Source organism: Trachypithecus francoisi, unplaced genomic scaffold (assembly GCF_009764315.1).
Source record: "Trachypithecus francoisi isolate TF-2019V2 unplaced genomic scaffold, Tfra_2.0 Lachesis_group11, whole genome shotgun sequence".
Classification (NCBI taxonomy): Eukaryota; Metazoa; Chordata; class Mammalia; order Primates; family Cercopithecidae; genus Trachypithecus; species Trachypithecus francoisi.
The window spans coordinates 8,078,818-8,102,291 of NW_022681456.1; the positions used below are offsets into that span (position 1 = coordinate 8,078,818).

The 23,474-nt window shown below is 49.6% G+C and overlaps 1 protein-coding gene across 1 annotated transcript in view; it reads right to left on the reverse strand.

Annotated features, from left to right (window-relative positions):
- The window catches only part of AACS (acetoacetyl-CoA synthetase), a 77,167-nt gene extending 61,945 nt beyond the window's left edge, over positions 1–15,222 (reverse strand). The window contains exons 1-3 of the mRNA XM_033220125.1: positions 14,896–15,222; positions 5,405–5,508; positions 2,718–2,838 (exon numbers count right to left, since the gene is read on the reverse strand). Coding sequence (XP_033076016.1) covers positions 2,718–2,838; positions 5,405–5,508; positions 14,896–15,028 — 358 coding nt within the window. The 5' untranslated portion in view covers positions 15,029–15,222. The remainder of the gene's footprint in view (positions 1–2,717; positions 2,839–5,404; positions 5,509–14,895) is intronic.
- Between the last annotated feature and the right edge of the window lie 8,252 nt (positions 15,223–23,474).

Genomic DNA, 23,474 nt, shown 5'->3' on the forward strand with positions numbered 1-23,474 from the left:
TCTCACACCTCCCCACACTCCTGGACCCACAACCGAGGCCCCCCAGCTCAGCCTTCCTGGCTGTTCCCCACAGCCATAGAGCCTCCTCCAGCCCAGGGCCTTCTTCTGGTTGTTCCCTGTGCCTGGGAACATGACTTCTGCAGAGGTAGGAGGAGGAGATTCCAGGTACAGGGGTCAGCCAGAGGAAGGCTTCTTCTTCTTCTTCAAGTTCCGTCAACTCCTTCAAACAGGCTTTCCCTGGTAGCCCTGTCTAAAACAGCCCTGCACCCCACCCCATCATACCTTTTCCATCACGATGCTTATTCTTCCAAGCATATGTTTTCTTATTTATGGCTAAACCACCATGCTTTCCCCTCAGAACATGGGCCCCTCCCAGGGCAGGGAGCTTGTCTATCTTATTCAAGGTGCTGTCTTCCCAGCACCTTTCACAGAGGCTTTTTTTTTTTTTTTTTTTTTGAGATGGAGTCTCGCTCTGTCACCCAGGCTGGAGTGCAATGTCACAATCTCAGCTCACTGCAACCCCCGCCTCCCGGATTCAAGTGATTCTCCTGCCTCAGCCTCCCGAGTAGCTGGGACTATGGGTGCCCACCACCATACCTGGCTAATTTTTTGTATTTTTAGTAGAAACGGGGTTTCACTATGTTGGCCAGGCTGGTCTTGAACTCCTGACTTCAGGTGATCCGCCCGCCTTGGCCTCCCAAAGTGCTGGGATTACAGACGTGAGCCACTGCGCCCAGCCCTCAGGAGGCATTTAATACAGATTTGAGGAACGAATGGATGAACAGACAGGTAGGCACCCAAAGGGCAAGGGAGAGCCAGTCGGAGCCCTGACCCCAGACCACCCATCTACTCTGCCCTGTGTCAAGGCTGAGAACCAAGGAAGACAGCAGTGGAACACTGACCAGCCCAAATGGTATGTCAAGACTTTGCTCCATGGCTCTTCACCAGGAATGTGCATCAGAAGTACCCATGGGCTTTGAAAATACATGGAGGCCTGGGCCCCAACCCTGGAAGATGTGTTCCAGTAGGTCTCGGTGGGAACTGGACTGCCAGGATCTTTAACAACTGCACAGCGTCTTTTGGTCCTTCCCACAATGGCAGAAGGGAGGCCCTGCTCTGTAGCCTGGGCAGGGCCACTCACTGCCTGTTTCCAGTGGTTTAGTTTTTTATGCTGATCTAGGGAGTGAGGGAAGTTTCTTGGAAATTTAAGAAAACGGAAATTCATTTTCTGATGAGTATTTTACACCACGGTGAATTAATCTTTCTCTGGCTTCTAATAAAAATTGCCAACTCAGGCCAGGCATAGTGGCTGATACCTGTAATCCCAGCACTTTGGGAGGCTGAGGCGGGCGGATCACCTGAGGTCAGGAGTTCGAGACCAGCCTGGCCAACATGGTGAAACCCTGTCTCTACTAAAAATACAAAAATTAGCCGGGCCTAGTGGCGGGCACCAGTAATCCCAGCTACTCGGGAAGCTGAGGCAGAAGAATCACCTGAACCCAGGAAGCAGAGGTTGCAGCAAACCTAGATCACTGCACTCCAGCCTGGGCAACAGAGGAAGACTCCATCTCAAAAAAAAAAAAAAAAATTGCCAACTCGGAGACTCATTTTGGCATTTAATACAGATTGTCAACTGTTTCTGTGTACGTTGGCCTTATTTCCATGATTAGAATGTAATATTCTGGAGGCAGAACACGACTTCAGTTTATTTTTGAGTCTTACATCGCAAGATGTCTTAGACACAATGAGTGTTCAATAAGCTCTTGCTGAACATACAATTTAAAAATAATAATAGGCCAGGCGCGGTGGCTCAAGCCTGTAATCCCAGCACTTTGGGAGGCCGAGACGGGCGGATCATGAGGTCAGGAGATCGAGACCATCCTGGCTAACACGGTGAAACCCCGTCTCTACTAAAAAATACAAAAATCTAGCGGGGCGAGGTGGCAGGCGCCTGTAGTCCCAGCTACTCGGGAGGCTGAGGCAGGAGAATGGCGTGAACCCAGGAGGCGGAGCTTGCAGTGAGCCGAGATCCGGCCACCGCACTCCAGCCTGGGCGACAGAGCGAGACTCCGTCTCAAAAAATAAACAAATAAATAAAAATAAAAATACTAATAAATTGTTAAAAGCTGCACAGGAGCCGAGTACAGTGGCTCATGTCTGAAATGCCGACAGTCTGGGAAACCAAGATGAGAGCACTGCTTGAGCCCAAGATTTCAAAACCTGCCTGGGCAACATAGCAAGACCCTGGAAAAAAAAAAAAAAAAACAGAAAATCTGCCATGCATAGTGGTGTGTGTCTATAGTCCCAGCTACTCAGGAAGCTGAGGTGGGAGGATTGCTTGAGCCCGGGAGACTGAGGCTGCAGGGAGCCATCCATGATCATGCCAATGCACTCCAGCCTGGGCCACCACGCCGGGCCTCAACTTTATTTTAAAAGGAAAAGCCAATGGGAAGAGATTCTAGTTACAGTTTCATCACTAACTTTCTCTGTGACACAAGCTAGTTACTTGAGTATCTCCATTTTGCCCATAAAGCATGACCACACACTGGCCCTCTCCCCTCCCCAGCAAAAATAAAGTCAAGAGAAATCTTAATTATGTCAGAAAGGTGCCAAAATATGGTTTGGAAATCCTGTCTCTCCAACTATGTGGCACCGCATGCACGCACCCATCTAGAACTTCCACAGAGGAAACCTCGGGTCTCACCATCAGGACTCACTTGCAACGTAAAGGGCAACTCTGTCATTCTCTTTGTGCTGCAGGAGGTTTTCTGCATAGTTAAGCCGACTGCCTTTGAACCACTCGGGGACATCTGCGATTCCTTTCGATGTGTCCACAACCTGTAGAGAACAACACACCAAGACACACACAACATGAGTCCTACGCCACAAATCAGCAAAAGCGATTCTGCTTCCCGGGAAGCCAGCTCACTCATGGCCCAGAGCATTTTTAAATCATTTTATGGACTGAACTCTGAACTGGCTTAAAGGCTAGAAACTGAAAGTAGGGATTAATGCCAAGGGAAAACAACCATCCCCAGTAATGTATGTGTTCCACAAATATTCATTAAGCATCTACACAATGAGAGATCCTGAAGACAAAGACGCCGCCCAACACATCAGGCTCTGCCCAGACACACGGAAACCAGGAGAGCAAGCTCCGGGACCGGCTGCCCCTTGCCCACAACTTTTGGGAGTTTCAGCCTTTGCTTCCTTCCTTGGGGTGCTGGAACCTTGATTTTTATTGTCAAAGTCCCAAAAGATCAACATTTCAAAATGGTTTGCCCCAAACAGACAATAAATTTGACTTTGAACGGCAGGACTCCCTTTTCTCAGATATTTATTGATTTACAGTGTAAAGAGTTAAAAAGTTTTTTCTAAACTGCAGGTTAAAAAAATAACAAAACTCCAGCAGAGTGCAGTGGCTCATGCCTGTAATTCCAGCATTTTGGGAGGCTGAGGCAGGCAGATCACCTGAGGTCAGGAGTTTAAGACCAGCCTGGCCAACATGGTGAAACCCCGCCTCTACTAAAAATACAAAAATTAGCCAGGCGTGATGGCGGGCGCCTGTAATTCCAGCTACTTGGAGGCTGAGGCAAGAGAATCACCTGAACCCGGGAGGTGGAGGTTGCAGTGAGCCGAGATGCACTCCAGCCTGGGTGACAATGCAAGACTCGGTCTCAAAAAGAAAGAAAGAAAGAGAGAGAGAGAGAGAGAGAAGAAAGGAAGGAAGGAAGGAAGGAAGGAAGAGCCAGGCGTGGTGGCTCAAGCCTGTAATCCCAGCACTTTGGGAGGCCGAGACGGGCGGATCACGAGGTCAGGAGATTGAGACCATCCTGGCTAACACGGTGAAACCCCGTCTCTACTAAAAAATACAAAAAACTAGCCAGGGCCGGGCGCGGTGGCTCAAGCCTGTAATCCTAGCACTTTGGGAGGCCGAGACGGGCGGATCACGAGGTCAGGAGATTGAGACCATCCTGACTAACACGGTGAAACCCCGTCTCTACTAAAAACTACAAAAAACTAGCCGGGCGAGGTGGCGGCGCCTGTAGTCCCAGCTACTCGGGAGGCTGAGGCAGGAGAATGGCGTGAACCCGGGAGGCGGAGCTTGCAGTGAGCTGAGATCCGGCCACAGCACTCCAGCCTGGGTGACAGCGCGAGACTCCGTCTCAAAAAAAAAAAAAAAAAAAAACTAGCCGGGCGAGGTGGCGGGCGCCTGTAGTCCCAGCTACTCCGGAGGCTGAGGCAAGAGAATGGCGGGAACTCGGGAGGCGGAGCTTGCAGTGAGCTGAGATCTGGCCACTGCACTCCAGCCTGGGCGACAGAGCGAGACTCTGTCTCAGAAAAAAAAAAAAAAAGAAAGAAGAGAAAGAAGAGAAAGAAGAGAGAGAGAGAGAGACAGAAAGAAAGAAAGAAAGAAAGAAAGAAAGAAAGAAAGAAAGAAAGAAAGAAAGAAACTCCTAATAGTTTAAAAAACTATGGTCGGGCGCAGTGGCTCAAGCCTGTAATACCAGCACTTTGGGAGGCTGAGGTGGGCGGATCACAAGGTCAGGAGATTGAGACCAGCCTGGTCAACAGGCTGGACATGGTGGTGCGTGCCTGTAATCCCAGCTACTTGGGAGGGTGAGGCAGGAGAATTGCTAGAACCCGGGAGGCAGAGGTTGTACTAAGCTAAGATGGCCCCACTGCACTCCAGCCTGGGCAATAGAGCGAGACTCCATCTCAAAAAAAAAAAAAAAAAAACCTACAACAATGTAAATGTACTTAACATCACTGAAGTGTACAGTTTAAAATAGTTAAGATGGTTACATAAAAGTTTATGACATATGTACTTCAACATAATTAAATCTTTTTTTTTGAGAGTGTCTGTCTCTGTTGCCAAGGCTGGAGTGTGGCGCAATCACAGCTCATCACAGCCTCGACCTCCTGACTCAACCGATCCTCCCACCTCAGCCTCCTGAGTAGGTGGGACCACAGGCATACACCACCTTGCCCAGTTAATTTATTTTTCTGGAGACAGGATCTCGCTATATTGCCTAGCCTGCACTCAAACTCCTGGGCTCAAGGGATCCTCCCATCTTAGTCTGTCAGCTGCTGGGATTACAGGTGTGAACCACTGCATCCAGTCCCAAATATTCAAAAATTAAAAACAAACGAAAAAACTACTATTTAGGATCACTCAAGTTCCCAGGACAGGGCCTGGGGTCCCCACCCAACAGAGGATGAACGGGCTGTAAAGTTCTCAACGAGGTCTGTGATAATTTCATGCCAGTTCTCTAGGGCAATGACTTTTTCCTATCCGCATGAGGTTGTAAAAAGATACGATTCAGTATTCTCCAAAATTAGCATTTCACTTTGAAGCACGACCACAAAAAGAGATCACGTCCATGGAAAATCTCTTACTTACCTCATCATATGTGTGTGAGAAGACAATTCCACTGAACTTCCAGAACTCTGCCCAGAAGTCTGAATACGACTCAACGGACCAATGGTACAAGTCATCATAATTCTCTAAAAATGAAATAGCTCAGATTAACCTTAAAAGGGAAATCTTGGCGATGGACACACGTCAGGAGCCTCGGGCGTGTCCAAGTGAGCCAAATTAATCTGAGGAGAAATGGTCTGCGGGAGGAAGGAGCTTAATTTGTATTGATGCAAACCCAATCCCTCTAGTCCCCAAAAAGAACAAAAGCTGAGGCGGTGATGTTTTGATTCATCTTCAGTGATTTTATATCTTAACCACCATGCCTAAGAACACAGATTCTAGAGCCCGAATGCCCGGGTTCAAATCCTGATTCGGCCACTTATTTAGCTTTGTGACCTCAGGGGATAATGAATAGTCCCCCTCCAGCCACAGGGCTGTTGTGAGGATTTAAATGAGCACAGGTAGAAAGTCCTTAGAGCAGGGCCTTGGAAATTACCACAGTGGCATTAGGAGTTCGCCATTATTATACCACACAACCTTAGGAAATTTATAGTCAATACACTGGAAAACCCAGAAGTTCAAAACTGGTAGTCTGTTGATGACTTCTCAAGGCCAGTATAATGTTGGGGGGTGTTATTACTTATTTTGATTTTTGAATATGCAATATGTTCACAAGACTCAAAATTACAAAAGTGGAAAAAGTTATATGGAGGCCGGGCGCAGTGGCTCACGCCTGTAATCCCAGCACTTTGGGAGGCCGAGGCAGGTGGATCACGAGGTCAGGAGCTCAAGATCAGCCAGGCCAAGATAGTGAAACCCTGTCTCTACTAAAAATACAAAAAAAACTAGCTGAGCATGGTGGCGGGCGCCTGTAATCCCAGCTACTTGGGAGGCAGAGGCAGAGAATTGCTTAAACCTGGGAGGCGGGAGGATGAAGTGAGCCAAGATCGCACCACTGCACTCCAGTCTGAGCGACACAGCGAAACTCCATTTCCAAAAAAAAAAGTTGCCGGGCATGGTGGCTCATACCTGTAATCCCAGCACTTTGGGAGGCCGAGGCAGGCAGATCACCTGAGGTCAGGAGTTCAAGACCAGCCTGACCAACATGCAGGAACCCTGTCTCTACTAAAAATGCAAAATTAGCTGGGCATGGTGGCACATGCCTGTAATCCCACCTACTAGGGAGGCTGGGGCAGGAGATTCGCTTGAACCTGGGAGGTGGAGGTTGTGGTGAGCCGAGATCACACCATTGCACTCCAGCCTGGGCAACAAGAGCAAAACTCCATCTCAAAAAAAAAAAAAAAAGTTATATGGTAAAAGGTCTCCCTCCTTTTATTCCACAACAATCCTACTTTTTATGCCCAGGGGAGTTCCCCCTTGCAGATTCCACTCAGTTATACTCAAAACAGCTTTTCCCCACCATCAAGACATGAGCTGGAAACTTAATACAAAGAGATGTATTTAACTCCTAAACGAAATGTGACTTCACTGCAAAACTGACCCCAGCCTAGCTGAGGACTTTTTACCCACTCAACTGCATAGGATCCAAGTGGACTGGCCACAGTGAGCCAATCAGTCCTTAGAGATAGCAGAAATTTATCCTATCAGGGACCAAGGGAAGTCATACAGTGCTTCTGTTTCAAAGCACAACCTTGCTGGGGCTCCAGGAAGGCAGAGACTGGCAGGGATATAACAACATGTCAGGAAGATGGCCAACGAGGTATCACAAATGGGGAAAAAGGCAGAATACAACCACTGAGCTGAATTCTCTCACCGACATCAGTCAAGTCAAACGTGCCCATCCTCACTGTTCCCAGCCCCGGGGGGAAGAGAGAAGAGACACGATGCTTCCTTCAGCAGTGTCCCCTCTGACTGTGGTGGCCAGGAATGGTCCTCAGTTATGCTGGACTCAGAGGGATGACAAGAACTGGGGCAGAGACAGCTGAGGATCACTTTAGCCCAGAAGCTTGAAGCTGCAGTGAGCTATGATCCTGCCACTGCACTCCAGCCTGGGTGGGTGACAGAGTGAGACCCCATTTAAAAAAAAAAAAAAGTGAGGAGCGGTGGCTCATGCCTGTAATCCCAGTCCTTTAGGAGGCCGAGGTGGGTGGATCGTTTGAGGTAAGGAGTTTGAGACCAGCCGGACCAACATGTCGAAACCCCATCTCTACTAAATACAAAAAATTAGCTGGGTGTAGTGGCACATGCCTGTAATCCCAGCTACCCGGGAGGCTGAGGCAGGAGAATCTCTTGAACTCAGGAGGTAGAGGTTGCAGTGAGCCAAGATCATGCCACTGCACTCCAGCCTGGGCAACAAGAGCGAAACTCAGTCAACAGCAGCAGCAACAACAACAACAACAAAGCCTATCACAAAAGGTCATCAGGCCGGGCGCGGTGGCTCAAGCCTGTCATCCCAGCACTTTGGGAGGCCGAGACGGGCGGATCACGAGGTCAGGAGATCGAGACCATCCTGGCTAACACGGTGAAACCCCGTCTCTACTAAAAATACAAAAAACTAGCCAGGCGACGTGGCGGGCGCCTATAGTCCCAGCTACTTGGGAGGCTGAGGCAGGAGAATGGCGTAAACCTGGGGGGCGGAGCTTGCAGTGAGCTGAGATCCGGCCACTGCACTCCAGCCTGGGCAACAGAGCGAGACTCCGTCTCAGGAAAAAAAAAAAAGTTCATTCACCAACAGCATCGCTAAGGAAGTCAGACGCCACCAGCCCCATGAATCTGGAAGGATGCAGCCACAATGGCATCTTGACACCACAAGGACCCTGGGAGACGACAGCAAAAGTGGCCGACTTCACGTGGAAACTTTCCCACTGTCAGCAACTCAGCCCTCTCATCAAATGTGACTCTTGAGACACTCTCTTCTGCTCCCACGCTCCCCGCCTCTACGGGGAGGACGCTGCAACCACAAGCCCAGGTCTGATTTAGCCTGTGCGAGCTGTTCACACTTAGAAGCCTGTTCTTGCTTTTTGATGGACTACTTCGTGAATTTGCATCTCCACCTTGTGCAAGGATCATGCTCATTTTTCTACGTAGTATATGTGCTGCCAAAGCAAGCACATCAATCCATTTTTAAATGAAATTCCGGCTTCTCCTGAGAAAATTGAGTCCCTGACTGCGGTCGTCAGCCAATAATTGTCACCTCCAGGCATTCATGGCCCTCCATGGTCCCCTTCCCAACCTGAGAGGGCTGATCTGTGTCACCAACAGGGTACTGTGGAAGTCGTCAAATGTGACTTCCAAGGCCAGGTTGTAAGGGTCACTGCAGCCATGTGGCTCTCTTGGGTCACCTGCTCCGGGAGAAGCCAGTGAGGATGCTCACGCAGTCCTAGATGGCATATGGCAGACGCCTCCTGCACTACCTTGCTGCCACCACCAGCACTAACTTACCGCCATGTGAGTGACCTCTCGGGGATGGGTGCATTCCCACTGCTGCTCCTCAGGGATCCTGAGCCAGAACCACCCAAATAGCCACTCCCCAATCCTGACCCACAGAAACTGAGAGGTAATAAAGGTTTATTCTTGTTTTAAGTCACCAACTTTTGGGCTGATTTGTCACCAGCAACGGGTAACAAATGCATTGTCCACACCAAACAGTGACAATCGGCTAGAACTGGGAACAGCTGCCTCATCAGGCCCTCGGGCAAATGCCAGAGGCAATAACTAACCAGATGGCAGACTACAGCTCCACCGCCTACAGCTACAAAGTCTTAACTGAGACTTCGTGCCTTGGTTTGTTCAGCTGTGAAATGGGGCTACTACTACCCCCCACTTGGTAGGATTACCAAGAGGATTACATTAGCTGATACATATCAGGTGCCAGATGGAGCCTGGCATAGAGAGAGAGCTCACTAAATAGTAACTATTATTATATTGGGCACCTGTCTGGTCCCTACAGGCTTCTGAATTTTCAACCCTTCTTCCTCTCCACCTAGGAGAATCTTGGCCAGTCTATACCTTCAAATCTTAGCTGAAGATTTTATCTGCCTTTTTTTAATTATTCATTTTTTTAGAGACAGGGTCTTACTCTTCTGCCCAAGCTGGAGTGCAGTGGCATGATCATAGCTCACTGCATCCTCTAAGTCCTGGACTCAAGCAATCCTCCTGCCCCTGCTGCCCAAGTCACTGAGATGACAGGCTATCTGCCCTTCTAAACCGCATTCTCTGCTAAACCCAGCACACTGCTGTTGTGCTGGACCCCTATTAACTCCAATAGATGGCACCAGATTCCAGAGATCTGGAAGCAGTGAGCCAGACACAGGGTTTATTGGAAACTTACCTACAGGGATGGTTTGGGGGCAGCAGGCTGGACGGAGAACCACAAGTGCTTGTAAAATGCACGCAGTTTATACAGCACCTTCACTTAGCACGCTCCCCTAGCAACTTCCACCTGGCAACCTTCACTTATTCCAAAATAAAGGACCTCAGTCCCCCTGTAGAGCTTGCGTTCCATGGGGTGGGCCAGAGGTTCAGATGTTCCTTATAGACAAGGAATAAATCCGGGTTGGCCACTCTCAGATTCCTTCACTTGGAACTCTGAACATACATTCTTCTGAAGTTACAGCCATCAGGTGCATCTGCCATACAACAGTGCCGTACTCAGAATGTCAACACTAATGCCCCATTCGTGGAATGCCCAGTGTCCACTAACTTGTGGCACTATCTTCACGTGAGCTCTCTCCCCTAGCACCTGGAGCTATTTGAGAACAGGGCCCAAGCCTTCTATTTGTTGGCAAACTCCATCCCAGCCGCTTGCACAGAGAGCCGACATGCAGCTTGTGGTACACAGAAGGACACTTGGCATAGTCCTCCAAAAGAGCATGCCTTTGAAACTGGTGCCACCTCTCTGCCCCCTAATTACAGAGGGCTAGTACATGCAGCATGTCTGCCAGAGCTTGCTAGAGGCCTGGAATCACAGGCACATATGCCAGGCTGGAGCTGCACCCGACCCCAAGGAAGCCTGCATCAGAGGACCCCAGAGCCCCATGTGGGTGTGCAGGGAGTGCACAGGTGGGTTCGGCTGGAAGCAGTGACAGGAACCAACCAAGCTGCGGCTCTGGTAGTGGAAAAGACGGTAGGTAACCCTACCAGAGCCTCCCAAACTGCAGGGATAGAAACTTCCTGCCAACCTTGGTCTGGGAAGACTGGCTCACGGAGAGGCGGCCGGAGTGGGGAACGCCCCTCCCTTCCTCCCTGAAGGCTGAAGGGCTGGAGCAATGCCGCTGAGGATGTGTGCCTTGCTCTCTACTGACATCCAGTCCAAAGCATGGCCCCATACTGTACACAGGCTACAAGTGAGCCCCTGCTGGGACACAGAGAAGAGGATGCAAGTTCACGAGCACTGTCTTTAAGCAATAAGAATGCTCACAAATACACAAAACGGCAGGGCAGAATGAAAGCCCAAATTACATGTGCTTGGAGAGAAGAGGGAAGGCAGAAATATTCAAAGAGAATAATCAAAAAAAAGATTGAATTTGAGCTGGATCTTCAAGCGAAGCCCAAAGCGTCCGGGGCCAGGAATAAGAAAGGGGAGAGAGGTGGAAATCACCGTCAAGAGTGGTAAGAGGAGAAAAGGACAAAACCCGAGCTCTAAACGCCCTCCTCCAGACTAAAGGGAGGGGCCTCGCTCAGCTCGGACAATGCTCCGGACAATGCTGCCACGTTGGGAATGCAGACCCACCATGACAGGCCTTGGAATTCTCAGAAGTTGGAAAGCTTGCTTTTCATATGTGGTCTCCCAACTTTTATTTATTTGAAACAGAGTCTTACTCTGTCACCCAGGCTGCAGTGCAGTGGCGAGATCTCGGGCTCACTGCAACCTCCACCTCCTGGGCTCCAGCGACCCTGCCTTAGTGTCCAGAGTAGCTGGGATTACAGGCGCATGCCACAATGCCCAGATAATTTTTTGTATTTTTTGTAGAGATGGGGGTTTCACCATGTTGCCCAGGCTGGTCTCGAACTCCTAGGCTCAAAAGATCCACCCAGGCCGGGCGTGGCAGCTCACACCTGTAATCCCAGCACTTTGGGAGGCTGAGGTGGGTGGATCACGAGGTCAGGAGATCGAGACTATCCTGGCTAACACGGTGAAACTCCATCTCTACTAAAAATACAAAAAATTAGCCAGCGTGATGGTGGGCACCTATAGTCCCAGCTACTCAGGAGGCTGAGGCAGGAGAATGCTGGAAGGATGGCATGAACCCGGGAGGCGGAGCTTGCAGTGAGCGGAGATGGCACCACTGCACTCCAGCTGGGTGACAGAGCAAGACTCCGTCACAAAAAAAAAAAGAAAAAAAGATCCACCCACCTCAGCCTCCCCAAGTGCTAGGACTACAGGTGTGAGCCACCACGCCCAGCCCTCTCTCCTAACTTTTAAATGCAGGCAACTCAATAGTGTGTCTGCAGATGAGACCTGGCCCATGGGCCACCAGTCTGAGAGCCTTGAAGGACGGAAAGGAGCTCCACAGCCGTGCTTGGGCCCTCCCAGCACTTGCTCATGTTTACTCCACAACCCCGGGGGCCCAGGGCAGAGCTGAGCACTGGACATGACCATCTCCTGTCACCCGCACACCCACTCAATGACTCAGGTCCCGTTATGCCCATTTTACAGATGAAGAAACGAGGCATGGGGAGATCCAATGACTTCCTCCTGATCACAAAGCTGGTAAGTGGTAGAGCTAGTTCAAAATCCAGGTAGTCGGCCAGGCGCGGTGGCTCACACCTGTAATCCCAGCACTTTGGGAGACTGAGGCAGGTGGATCGCCTGAGGTCAGGAGTTCTAGACCAGCCTGGCCAACATGGTGAAACCCCGTCTCTACTAAAAATACAAAAGGCCGGGCGCGGTGGCTCAAGCCTGTAATCCCAGCACTTTGGGAGGCCGAGACGGGCGGATCACGAGGTCAGGAGATCGAGACCATCCTGGCTAACACGGTGAAACCCCGTCTCTACTAAAAAATACAAAAAACTAGCCGGGCGAGGTGGCAGGCGCCTGTAGTCCCAGCTACTCCGGAGGCTGAGGCAGGAGAATGGCGTGAACCCGGGAGGTGGAGCTTGCAGTGAGCTGAGATCCGGCCACTGCACTCCAGCCCGGGCGACAGAGCGAAACTCCATCTCAAAAAAAAAAAATTTAAAAAATAAATAAATAAAAATAAAAAAATTAGCCAGGCGTAGTGGCAGGCACCTGTAATCCCAGCTACTCAGGAGGCTGAGGCAGGAGAATTGCTTGAACCCAGGAGGCAGAGGTTGAAGTGAGCCGAGATTGCGACATCGCACTCCAGCCTGGGGCAGAAGAAATCTTTTTTCTTAAAAAAAAAAAAAAAGAGGCCGGGTGCGGTGGCTCAAGCCTGTAATCCCAGCACTTTGGGAGGCCGAGATGGGCGGATCACGAGGTCAGGAGATCGAGACCATCCTGGCTAACACAGTGAAACCCCGTCTCTACTAAAAAAATACAAAAAAAAAACTAGCCGGGCGAGGTGGCAGGCGCCTGTAGTCCCAGCTACTTGGGAGGCTGAGGCGAGAGAATGGCGTAAACCCGGGAGGCGGAGCTTGCAGTGAGCTGAGATCTGGCCACTGCACTCCAGCCTGGGCGACAGAGCGAGACTCCGTCTCAAAAAAAAAAAAAAGAAAAAAGAAATCCAAGTAGATTACAAATCCCTTCTCTTCAACACTTCCCATGGAGGAAGGTGGTTTCACCCATCTAACAGGGCTGCCCGTATCTGAAATTATTTCAGAACATCAGGGCTGGACAGGCACCAGACCAGCATTCTGTTATTGCTGGCAGAGGAAACAGATGGAATCAAGGCAAGGTGACACAGAGGAAGAACGTAATCCCACATGGCAGCCTCCTGCTTCTTCCAGGGGTCTCCAGGCTGCCCTAATCCAACACACAGTCATTTACCAACTGCTGGCGGGGGGAAGCCCCCAGGGCAACAGACTACACCTGTCTCCAAGGGAGAGCAAGGGAAGGAGAGAAACGGCTCAGGCTCAGCTTCGGTTAGCTTAGGAAACGACTCTGTGGAAGCTCCCCGCTGCTGTGGGGCCTGGAAGCTGCCAGGCAGCAGTCTGCAATTCTGTGGTCAACGAGGAACCACTGAGAATTTCTGAGCCAAGGAGTGACAAAGTAAGACCTGTGTGCTTCAAGATGACTCTGGTAACGCAAGCAGGATGCAAATGGGTGGAAAAGCAAGAAGCAGGAAAACCAACCACTGTTTGGAGAGGAGGAAAGGAGGCCCCAGAACCCCTGGCACTGGGCTGCAAAAGAGGAGATGTGAGAAAGCCATGGGGCTGTGGCAGAAGACTTCTGGTGTGGGCCAGGTGACTGGGGTGTCCATTCCTGCGAGCCTGAGCAAGAACAGGGATGCCACTGACAGAAACAAGGGAGTCCCTGCGCTGGCGGAGGGGTGAGGGGAGACCATGAGTTAAAAATCCCCTAGGGAGGCTGGTTGCGGTTGCTTATGCCTGTAATCCCAGCACTTTGGGAGGCCGAGGCGGTCAGATCACCTGAGGTCAGGAGTTCGAGACCAGCCTGACCAACATGGAGAAACCCCATCTCTACTAAAAATACAAAATTAGCCAGGCGTGGTGGCGCATGCCTGTCATCCCGGCTACTCGGGAGGCTGAGGCAGGAGAATCGCTTGAACCCGGGAGGTGGAGGTTGCAGTGAGCCGAGATCACGCCATTGCATTCCAGCCTGGGCAACAAGAGCAAAACTCCTCCTCAAAAAAAAAAAAAAAAATCCCCTACGAACACCCAGGGGAGACGGGGGTGGAGGGGTAGAGCTGGTAGTTGGGCAAGCCAGCTAGAGCTCAGGAAGAGCACCCGGAACAGTCACCCCAGGGAGAAGGGGCCTCTGCCCCACCCACACCCAGAGAGGTGGTTTCTGAAGCTCAAGGTGATGGGTGGAAAGAGAGTCTTTTACTAGGTTCTGTTTGGGGGCTGGGAGTGTAGACACGTGGACAGGGCCTCCTCCCTGGCCATCCTTCTAGGTGCTGGCCTCTAGCAGGGGCAGCTGGAGATGGGGGAGGTCGGGGGGCAGAGTGCACGGCACTGAGGACTGGCAAGGGACCCCCACAAACAGAGGAAGACTCCAAGTCAAAAGGCCCTATGTCCGGGTGAAGCCCCCACAGGCTGGAGGTCAAGACTCCAGTGAGCACCTCACAGGTAGGAAAGCCTAGCAGGGGACCACCCAGTCAACAGGCAGCTGGCCCTCGCGAGGGGTGACACTCCCGGGGAGAGGGTGACCCCTACATGCAGAGGAGACGCTGCACAGTCAGGAAGTGCCAGGAGGTGCTGTGGAGGGGTGATGTTCCCCAAGAGAGGGGGGAACCCCGCAGCCATAAGGCCTGCCGGCCATCAAGTGGCTCCTCTACCCTAGAAGCATGAAACTAGCCACCGGGAGACCACCCAACCACCCTGCACGGCCCCCGCCCATCCCCCGCAGGCCCGGCCGCGCGCCCGGCTCTCACCCAGCGCCAGGCCGCACCCGGCGCCCACAGCCGCCCGGAAGCGGTCCATCTGCGTGTTCTTCTTACTGTCAGGCTCCCACATCACCTGGCACTCCAGAATCTCTTCCCGCCCGGCGCGCTCCTCCTTGGACATGGCGGTGGCGGGTGGCCGGGACTGCGATGAGGGCTGGGGACCAGGGGCCGGGGACCTGGGTCCGGAGGAGGCGACGGTCTGGAGGGCCTGGCGGGCTGAGACGGCGACGGCGGCGGCGGAAAGCAACCGACTGAACTGCAGCCGCCGCCTCCGCGGGCCACTTGGCCCAGGCCCCGCCTCGCAGACCCCGCCCCGAATCCCCGCCCCTTTCCAGGCCCCGCCCCCCCGCCTGTAACCCTCCGCTGAGTGCAGCGCCACGCAAAGGAGTGCTCGCAGCCGCCGACTCGGGCGCCCGCGGTCCGGGGTCGTCGGGGTGAGGGGCGCGCACCCCCGTCCTCACCTGGGCCAAGGGAGCTGCCTTGGCCCCAGCTCCCCGACCTCATCTGGAGCTGGAGGACGTTAGGGCAGCCGCAGAAGCCAGGCGTCCGAGTCTGCTGGTTCCTACACGTGTACATCATTCATTCGCTATTTCTTCCTGCAGGTCCTTACTGAGCGCCTGCAGCATTCCGGGCACTTTGGGAGTTTTGCGGATACGGCAACGAACAAAGCAAAATTTTTGCCCTCTGTCAACAGGAGAGGAGGGGTACAGATGTGAGGAGGCCGGGAGACGATTAACAAATAAATACATCGTGTATTTACACCAGATAATGTCATAGTATAATACAATAATATACATAGTATGCCAATGGGTATCAAAATACACATTTGTGAAAGGAAAATAAATCGTGGGGCCCCACTACTAATCTACAGGGAAAGGTCTACCTGGGAACTGCCTAGGACCAACCCGCCTCCCATTCTATCAGTCACCCCCGGGCTGAGATAAATGCATACCTGATTGCCTCCTTTGAGAGGCTAATTAAAAACTCAAAAGAATGCAACCATTTGTCTCTTATCTACCTACGACCTGGAAGGTCCCCTCCCGCCTTTGTTTTTTTGTTTTTTTTTTCAACTTTTTTTTTTTTTTTTTTTTGAGTCTCACTCAGTCGCCCAGGCTGGAGTGCAGTGGCCCAATCTCAGCTCACTGTAACCTCTGCTTCCCGGGTTCAAGCGATTCTCCTCTCTCAGCCTCTTGAGTAGCTGGGATTACAGGCACCCGCCATCATGCCCAGCTACTTTTTGTTTTTTGGTTTTTGGTTTGTTTGTTTGTTTTTTTTTTTTTTTGAGACGGAGTCTCGCTCTGTCACCCTAGCTGGAGTGCACTGGCCAGATCTCAGCTCACTGCAAGCTCCGCCTCCCGGGTTCACGCCATTCTCCTGCCTCAGCCTCCCAAGTACCTGGGACTACAGGCGCCCGCCACCTCGCCCGGCTAGTTTTTTTTTTGTTTTTTTTGTTTTTTTTTTTTGTATTTTTTAGTAGAGACGGGGTTTCACCGTGTTAGCCAGGATGGTCTCGATCTCCTGACTTTGTGATCCGCCCGCCTCGGCCTCCCAAAGTGCTGGGATTACAGGCTTGAGCCACCGCGCCCGGCCTGTTTTTTTTTTGAGACGGAGTTTCGCTCTTGTTACCCAGGCTGGAGTGCAATTGCGAGATCTCGGCACACCGCAACCTCGGCCTCCCGGGTTAAAGCAATACTCCTGCCTCAGCCTCTCCAGTAGCTGGGATTACGGGCATGCGCCACCACGCCTGGCTAATTTTGTATTTATAGTAGAAATGGGGTTTCTCCATGTTGGTCAGGCTGATCTCCAACTCCCAGCCCCCAGGTGATCCCCCGGCCTCAGCCTCCCAAAGTGCTGGAATTACAGGAGTGAGCTACCGAACCCGGCTAATTTTTGCATTTTTGTAGAGATGGGATTTCACCATGTTGACCAGGCTGGGATTTCACCATGTTGGTCAGGCCTGAAGTCCTGACCTCAGGTGATCCGCCTGCCTTAGCCTCCCAAAGCGCTGGGATTACAGAAGTGAGCCTAGGTCTGAGAGCACCCCCTCCAGAGACTCCCTGATCTCCCAAAATTTGGTGGAGATCTAAAGTTTATTTTGCTGTACAACTCCTCTTTTCTTTGCAGTTTTACTTGCTTCCAACAAGGAAGGCAAGATTTCCTGTTTCCATGACAATGGAAGGCAGGTAACTCCTTTTTGGAGTTTGAGCTCACTTCCAACAGGGAAGATGAGGCCTTTTTTCCTGCTTCTAGGATGGTAGAGAGCAGTCTGCAGCCTAAGACCCATCCCCAGGTAAGTAACTGAATTGGGGTTTGTCTTGGCTAAAGTTATGGTTAACAACCAGCTGGTCTTAATGTCAGAGGCATTTGAACCAGAGCAACTCCATCTTGAGTAGGGACTGGGTAAAATGAGACTGAGATCTACTGGACTCCATTCCCAGATAGTTAAAGCATTCTAAGCCACATGATGAGATGGGAGGTCGGCACAAAATACAAGTCATAAACACCTTGCTGATAAAACAGTTTGCAATAAAAAAGCTGGCTAAAACCCTCCAAAACCAAGGTGGTGATGAAAGTGACCTCTACCTGACCTCACTACTACACTCCCATCAGTGCCCTGACAGTTTACAAATGCCATGGCAACATCCGGAAGTTACTCTATATGGTGTAAAAAGGGGAGGCATGAATAGGCCACCCCTTGTTTAGCATATCATCAAGAAATAACTATGAAAATGGGCAACCAGCAGCCCTCAGGGCTGCTCTATGGACAGAGCATTCTTTTATTCCTCTACTTTCCTAATAAACTTGCTTTTGCTTTAGTCTACAGACTCGCCTTGAATTCTTTCTTTCTTTTTTTTTGAGGCGGAGTCTCGCTCTGTCGCCCAGACTGGAGTGCAGTGGCGCAATCTCTGCTCACTGCAAGCTCCACCTCCCGGGTTCACGCCATTCTCCTGCCTCAGTCTCCCGAGTAGCTGGGACTACAGGCGCCCGCCACCTCGCCCGGCTAGTTTTTTGTATTTTTAGTGGAGATGGGGTTTCACCATGTTAGCCAGGATGGTCTCGATCTCCTGACCTCGTGATCCGCCCGTCTCGGCCTCCCAAAGTACTGGGATTACAGGCTTGAGCCACCGCGCCCGGCCGAATTCTTTCTTGCATGAGATCCAAAAACCCTCTCTTGGGGTCTGGGTCGGGACCACTTTCCTCTAACATTAATTTATCCTTACCATTAGAGTGCGTTCAGTGATCATATACGTTATGCCATTTTTTGTTTGCCTTAAATGCTTTTTTTGTTGTTTGTTTGTCTCTGTTTTTGTTGTTATTTTGGTCTTTTTCCCATTGGGTTTGATCAACTATCTGACTTGATCAAATCAAAAGGAAAGTTCCAAATTGCGGGGAATAAGGACTCTAAAGTGGCTAAATTCACACACACACACACACACACACACACACACACACACAGCCTGGTAGGGGAGGAAAACAACCAGCAAAAGAAAAAAGTTAAAAGAGGAAAGATGTTTGATTTTAACTACTAAAGGGGCTTTATTTACATAATAAGGCCACCTTTTTGCTAGCCAGGCCAAAGTGAAAGCAATGGCTGTTGCCCCAAGCTGCAGTTCCATAGCTAAGGCTCTGCCTGCTTTTTCCAACCACGACAGCCTAGATTTGGTTCCTAAATCAAGCCCTTTCTGGTTTGATTCTTGGTACTTCTGAAATAGCAGCAACTTCTCCTAAAAGAAATATAGTAATGAGATTTTAAAAGATTGTTTTAAAGGAGCTCAGTGGTTAAAAGTCAGCTTAATTAAAAGTTAACATCCAAGATGTGTGTGTGCATGTGCACATGTTTGTATTTAAAAGGCTGTCATGTTTTTGTTTTTGTTTTTGTTTTTCTCTCCTAGGACCCGATGCTTTTTTTTTGAGCAAAGGTTTTGTTTTGTTTTGTTTTCCTCAGTTGACTGAATTCTGTTTTCTTCATTAACAGCTATTGCAACAGATGCTACTCTGGGGTTTTGAAGAGTGTAGTTTAGATACTTAGAAATGTCTTTGTTGTCCAGGCACAGTGGCTCACACCTGTAATCCCAGCACTTTGGGAGGCTGAGGCGGATGGATCACGAGGTCAGAAGATCGAGACCATCCTGGCTAACACGGTGAAACCCCGTCTCTACTAAAAATACAAAATATTAGCCAGGCGTGGTGGTGGGCGCCTGTAGTCCCAGCTACTCAGGAGGCTGAGGCAGGAGAATGGCATAAACCCGGGAGGTGGAGCTTGCAGTGAGCCGAGATTGCGCTATTGCGCTACTGCACTCCAGCCTGGGTGAAAGAATGAGACTCCATCTCAAAAAAAAAAAAAAAAAAAAATTAAGTGCACTGTAAAAGCATCATATTGTCTAACTTCAAAATAATTCTCCCTTTTTGGAGACCCAGGATTCAGTGTGGGCTCTGCCCAGAGCTCAGAGATCCAGTTAAGAGGTAGGTAGTCCTAGTCAGGCACAGTGGCTCACGCCTGTGATCCCAGCACTTTGGGAGGCCAAGGCAGGCAGATCACCTGAGGTCAGGAGTTCGAGACCAGCCTGACCAACAATGAGAAACCCCGTTTCTACTAAAAATACAAAATTAGCTGGGCGTGGCGGCACATGCCTGTAATCCCAGCTACTCAGGAGGCTAAGGCAGAAGAATCACTTGAACACAGGAGGTGGAGGTTGTGTTGAGCTGAGATCGCACCATTGCACTCCAGCCTGGGCAACAAGAGGGAAATTCTGTCTTAAAAAAAAAAAAAAAAAAAAAAAAGAAGAAGAAGAAAAAGAAGAAGTCTGAAGTAATCTGTAATCTGTAATCTTTTTAACTTTTTGCTTAAAACATTGCTGATCTTTTTGTTTTTCTGAGTGAAGAAAACTTTTAAGCTATTTACAGCTTTTAATAATTGAGTATAGTATACTCCTATGAACAAAATTTGGAGCAAATTTGTTTCTCTCTACCTGATTTCTACAAAATTTTGGAAACTATTTGTGAGTATTCTTAACTTACAACAACACAGTTAATCGCATAAACACAATAAGAACCTGTTTTCATTTGTAACAGGACACAGTTGGAGAAACAAGGCTTTGACTGAAATGACGTGCTTTCCTTTAAGGGATCAACTTGACTTATGGAGCCAATAAAAGCCCCTTGGGAAAAGCTGGCCTCATACCTTTGCCTACACAGTCCCTGTACAGGATTCCTGACCTGTGGTAAGTAAAGAATGTCACTTTCTGACAGGTCCAGGAGCCCCAAGTTTATCTTGGAGCCTCAAGAGGAGAGGGATTCAACCACCTCATAGGTATTTGATGGTACAAATCCATGCCTGGACTCAGTTTTAAAAGGTCTCATCTGAGATTCCTTCTATGGAACAAAGTTCCATCAAAGCCAATTTAAAAGCCTATGTTAAAAAAAAATTATTCTTGCAGCATTGTATACAAATAATCAGGCCAAGTATAATAAAGCAAATAAGTCCTACCATTATTTGTCCTTAGTAAAAATGGGAAACTGGAGAGAGAAAAATTATGTTTCAAAAACTATAATACACCTGTTGTTAGATTCTAGTCTTGCCTAATGTTTTTCAATTTTTTTTTTTTTTTTTTTTTTTGAGACAGAGTCTTGCTCTGTCACCCAGGCTGGAGTGCGGTGGCCGGATCTCAGCTCACTGCAAGCTCCGCCTCCCGGGTTCACGCCATTCTCCTGCCTCAGCTTCCCGAGTAGCTGGGACTATAGGTGCCCGCCACCTCGCCCGGCTAGTTTTTTGTATTTTTAGTAGAGACGGGGTTTCACCGTGTTAGCCAGGATGGTCTCGATCTCCTGACCTCGCGATCTGCCCATCTCGGCCTCCCAAAGTGCTGGCATTACAGGCTTGAGCCACCGCGCCCGGCCTCAGTTTTTATTATTGTCTACAGTTTGGACCAAATTCTAGTTTTTCTTGACTACAAGCCTACAAAATAACATTTTCAATCTTTTTTTCTTCTTTTTTCCCATTTTTCCTAATTTGGAGTCACCAAAAACTAAGTTATGCTTTCATAAAGCCCTGCAAACTGAAGCTAGACAACTTAAACATCAGAAGAAAATAACAGCAACCTATTTACATACATAAGACATTTTCATACCTGCCTACTGATATACAGACTTCAGGGTAATGTGGCCTATATCGATTTTCCAGGATTATTCTTTGGTTTGTTATTGCTCTTCTCCCTTCCTTCCCCTATTTTCTCTTCAAAGGACATGAGACTTCACAACCTGCTAAAAATGAGCCTTCTTGGCCAGGCGCAGTGGCTCAAGCCTGTAATCCCAGCACTTTGGGAGGCCGAGACGGGTGGATCACGAGGTCAGCAGATCGAGACTATCCTGGCTAACACGGTGAAACCCCGTCTCTACTAAAAAATACAAAAAACTAGCCGGGCGAGGTGGCGGGCGCCTGTAGTCCCAGCTACTCGGGAGGCTGAGGCAGGAGAATGGCGTAAACCCGGGAGGCGGAGCTTGCAGTGAGCTGAGATCCGGCCACTGCACTCCAGTCTGGGCGACAGAGCAAGACTCCGTCTCAAAAAAAAAAAAAAAAAAAAAAAAAATGAGCCTTCTTAATAACTTGGGACCTACCTATCTAGGAGTAAACCATTCTAGTCATGAATTATCAGATGAAACCTGAGAGCAGAGACTCATTTTCTTCTAAAAATGCTCTCTCCAAAAGATTTTTAAAAAGAAAAGGGAAAATGTGACAGAAAAATAAATCTTGGGGTCCCCAAATCACTAAGCTAAAGGGAAAAGTCAAGCTGGGAACTGCTTAGGGCCAACCTGCCTCTCATTCTATTCAAAGTCACCCCACTGTTCACTGAGATAGATACATATCCGATTGCCTTCTTTGGAGAGGCTAGTCAGAAACTCAAAAGATTGCAAGAATTTGTCTCTTATCTACCTGTGACCCGGAAGGCCCCCTCTGGGCTTCAAGTCTTCCCACCTTTGCTTCCAGTTGTCCCACCTTTCCAGACAGAACCGGTGTTTTTGCATATGCTGACTGATGTCTCATGTCTCTCTAGAATGTATAAAACCAAACTGTGCTCTGACCACCTTGGGCACATGTTGTCAGGGCCTCCTGAGTCTGTGTCATGGGCACACATACTTAACCTTCGCAAAATTAACTTTCTAAATCAATTGAGACCTAAGATTTTCTGGGTTCACACATTATAGATAAATACATACTGTATATAATATTTGCATAATAAAAGATATTACGCTGGACACAGTGACTCACACCTGTAATCCTAGCCCTTTGGAAGGTCAAGGCAGGCAGATCACTTGAGATCAGGAGTTCAAAACCAGCCTGGCCAACATGGTGAAACCTCATCTCTATTAAAAATACAAAAAAATTAGCTGGGTGTGGTGGCACATGCCTGTAATCCCACCTACTTGGGAGGCTAAGGCAGGAGAATTGCTTGAACCCAGGAGGCAGAGGTTGCAGTGAGCCAAGATCATGCCACTGCACTCCAGCCTGGGCAATAGAGCGAGACTCTGTCTCAAAAAAAAAAAAAAAAAAAAAAAAAAACCAGAAACAAAAAATCAAACAGGTGTTAAGTGCTATGGAGAGAAAGTGAGGGAGACGCACAGAATGTGGGAGGAGGGGTGTTTCTCTTTAAATAGGGTTGTCGGCCGGGCGCGGTGGCTCAAGCCTGTAATCCCAGCACTTTGGGAGGCCGAGATGGGCGGATCACGAGGTCAGGAGATCGAGACCATCCTGGCTAATACGGTGAAACCCCGTCTCTACTAAAAAATACAAAAAACTAGCCGGGCGACGAGGCGGGCGCCTGTAGTCCCAGCTACTCGGGAGGCTGAGACAGGAGAATGGCATAAACCCGGGAGGCGGAGCTTGCAGTGAGCTGAGAGCCGGCCACTGCACTCCAGCCTGGGTGGCAGAGCAAGACTCCGTCTCAAAAAAATAAAAAATAAATAAATAAATAAATAAATAAATAAATAAATAGGGTTGTCAGGGAAGGTCCCCTTGAAAAGATGACTTCTACCAGTGACCTGAAGAAGGTGACAGGAGTGAGCAATTCAGTCTCCAGGCAGGGGGAACAGCCAGGGCTCAGACCTTGAGGCAGGAGAGTACTGGGGGTGCTTAGAGAACTTTGTAAGGAGGACACGGTTTTTGATGGGAGAGACCTGGGGTAGAAGATTAAGTCAGCAGAGGAAGGGGTGACAGCTCAGTTAGGTCCTGGAGCCCAGTGGAGACTTTGGCTTTTACCCTGGGTTAAGGTGAGACCACTGGAAGGTTTGGAGCGGAGAGGGACCTGCTGTGACTGTGGCTGTGATAGGAATGCCCCTGATGCTGAGTTGAGAATAGTCTTCAGGGGCAAAGTCAGGAGAAGTTATGCAAAAGATGATGGTGGCTGGACCAGGGTGGAGATGGAGAGAAGAAATGGACTTCAGGTATATTTTGGAGGTTTATTGATCACATCCCTACTGTGGGCTCCGTGTTAGAGACCATCCCACATTGTTTGTCTTCTTTTATCTCGCCACCCAATCAACTTCCCCAAAAATAGTTTTTTGCAGTGTTG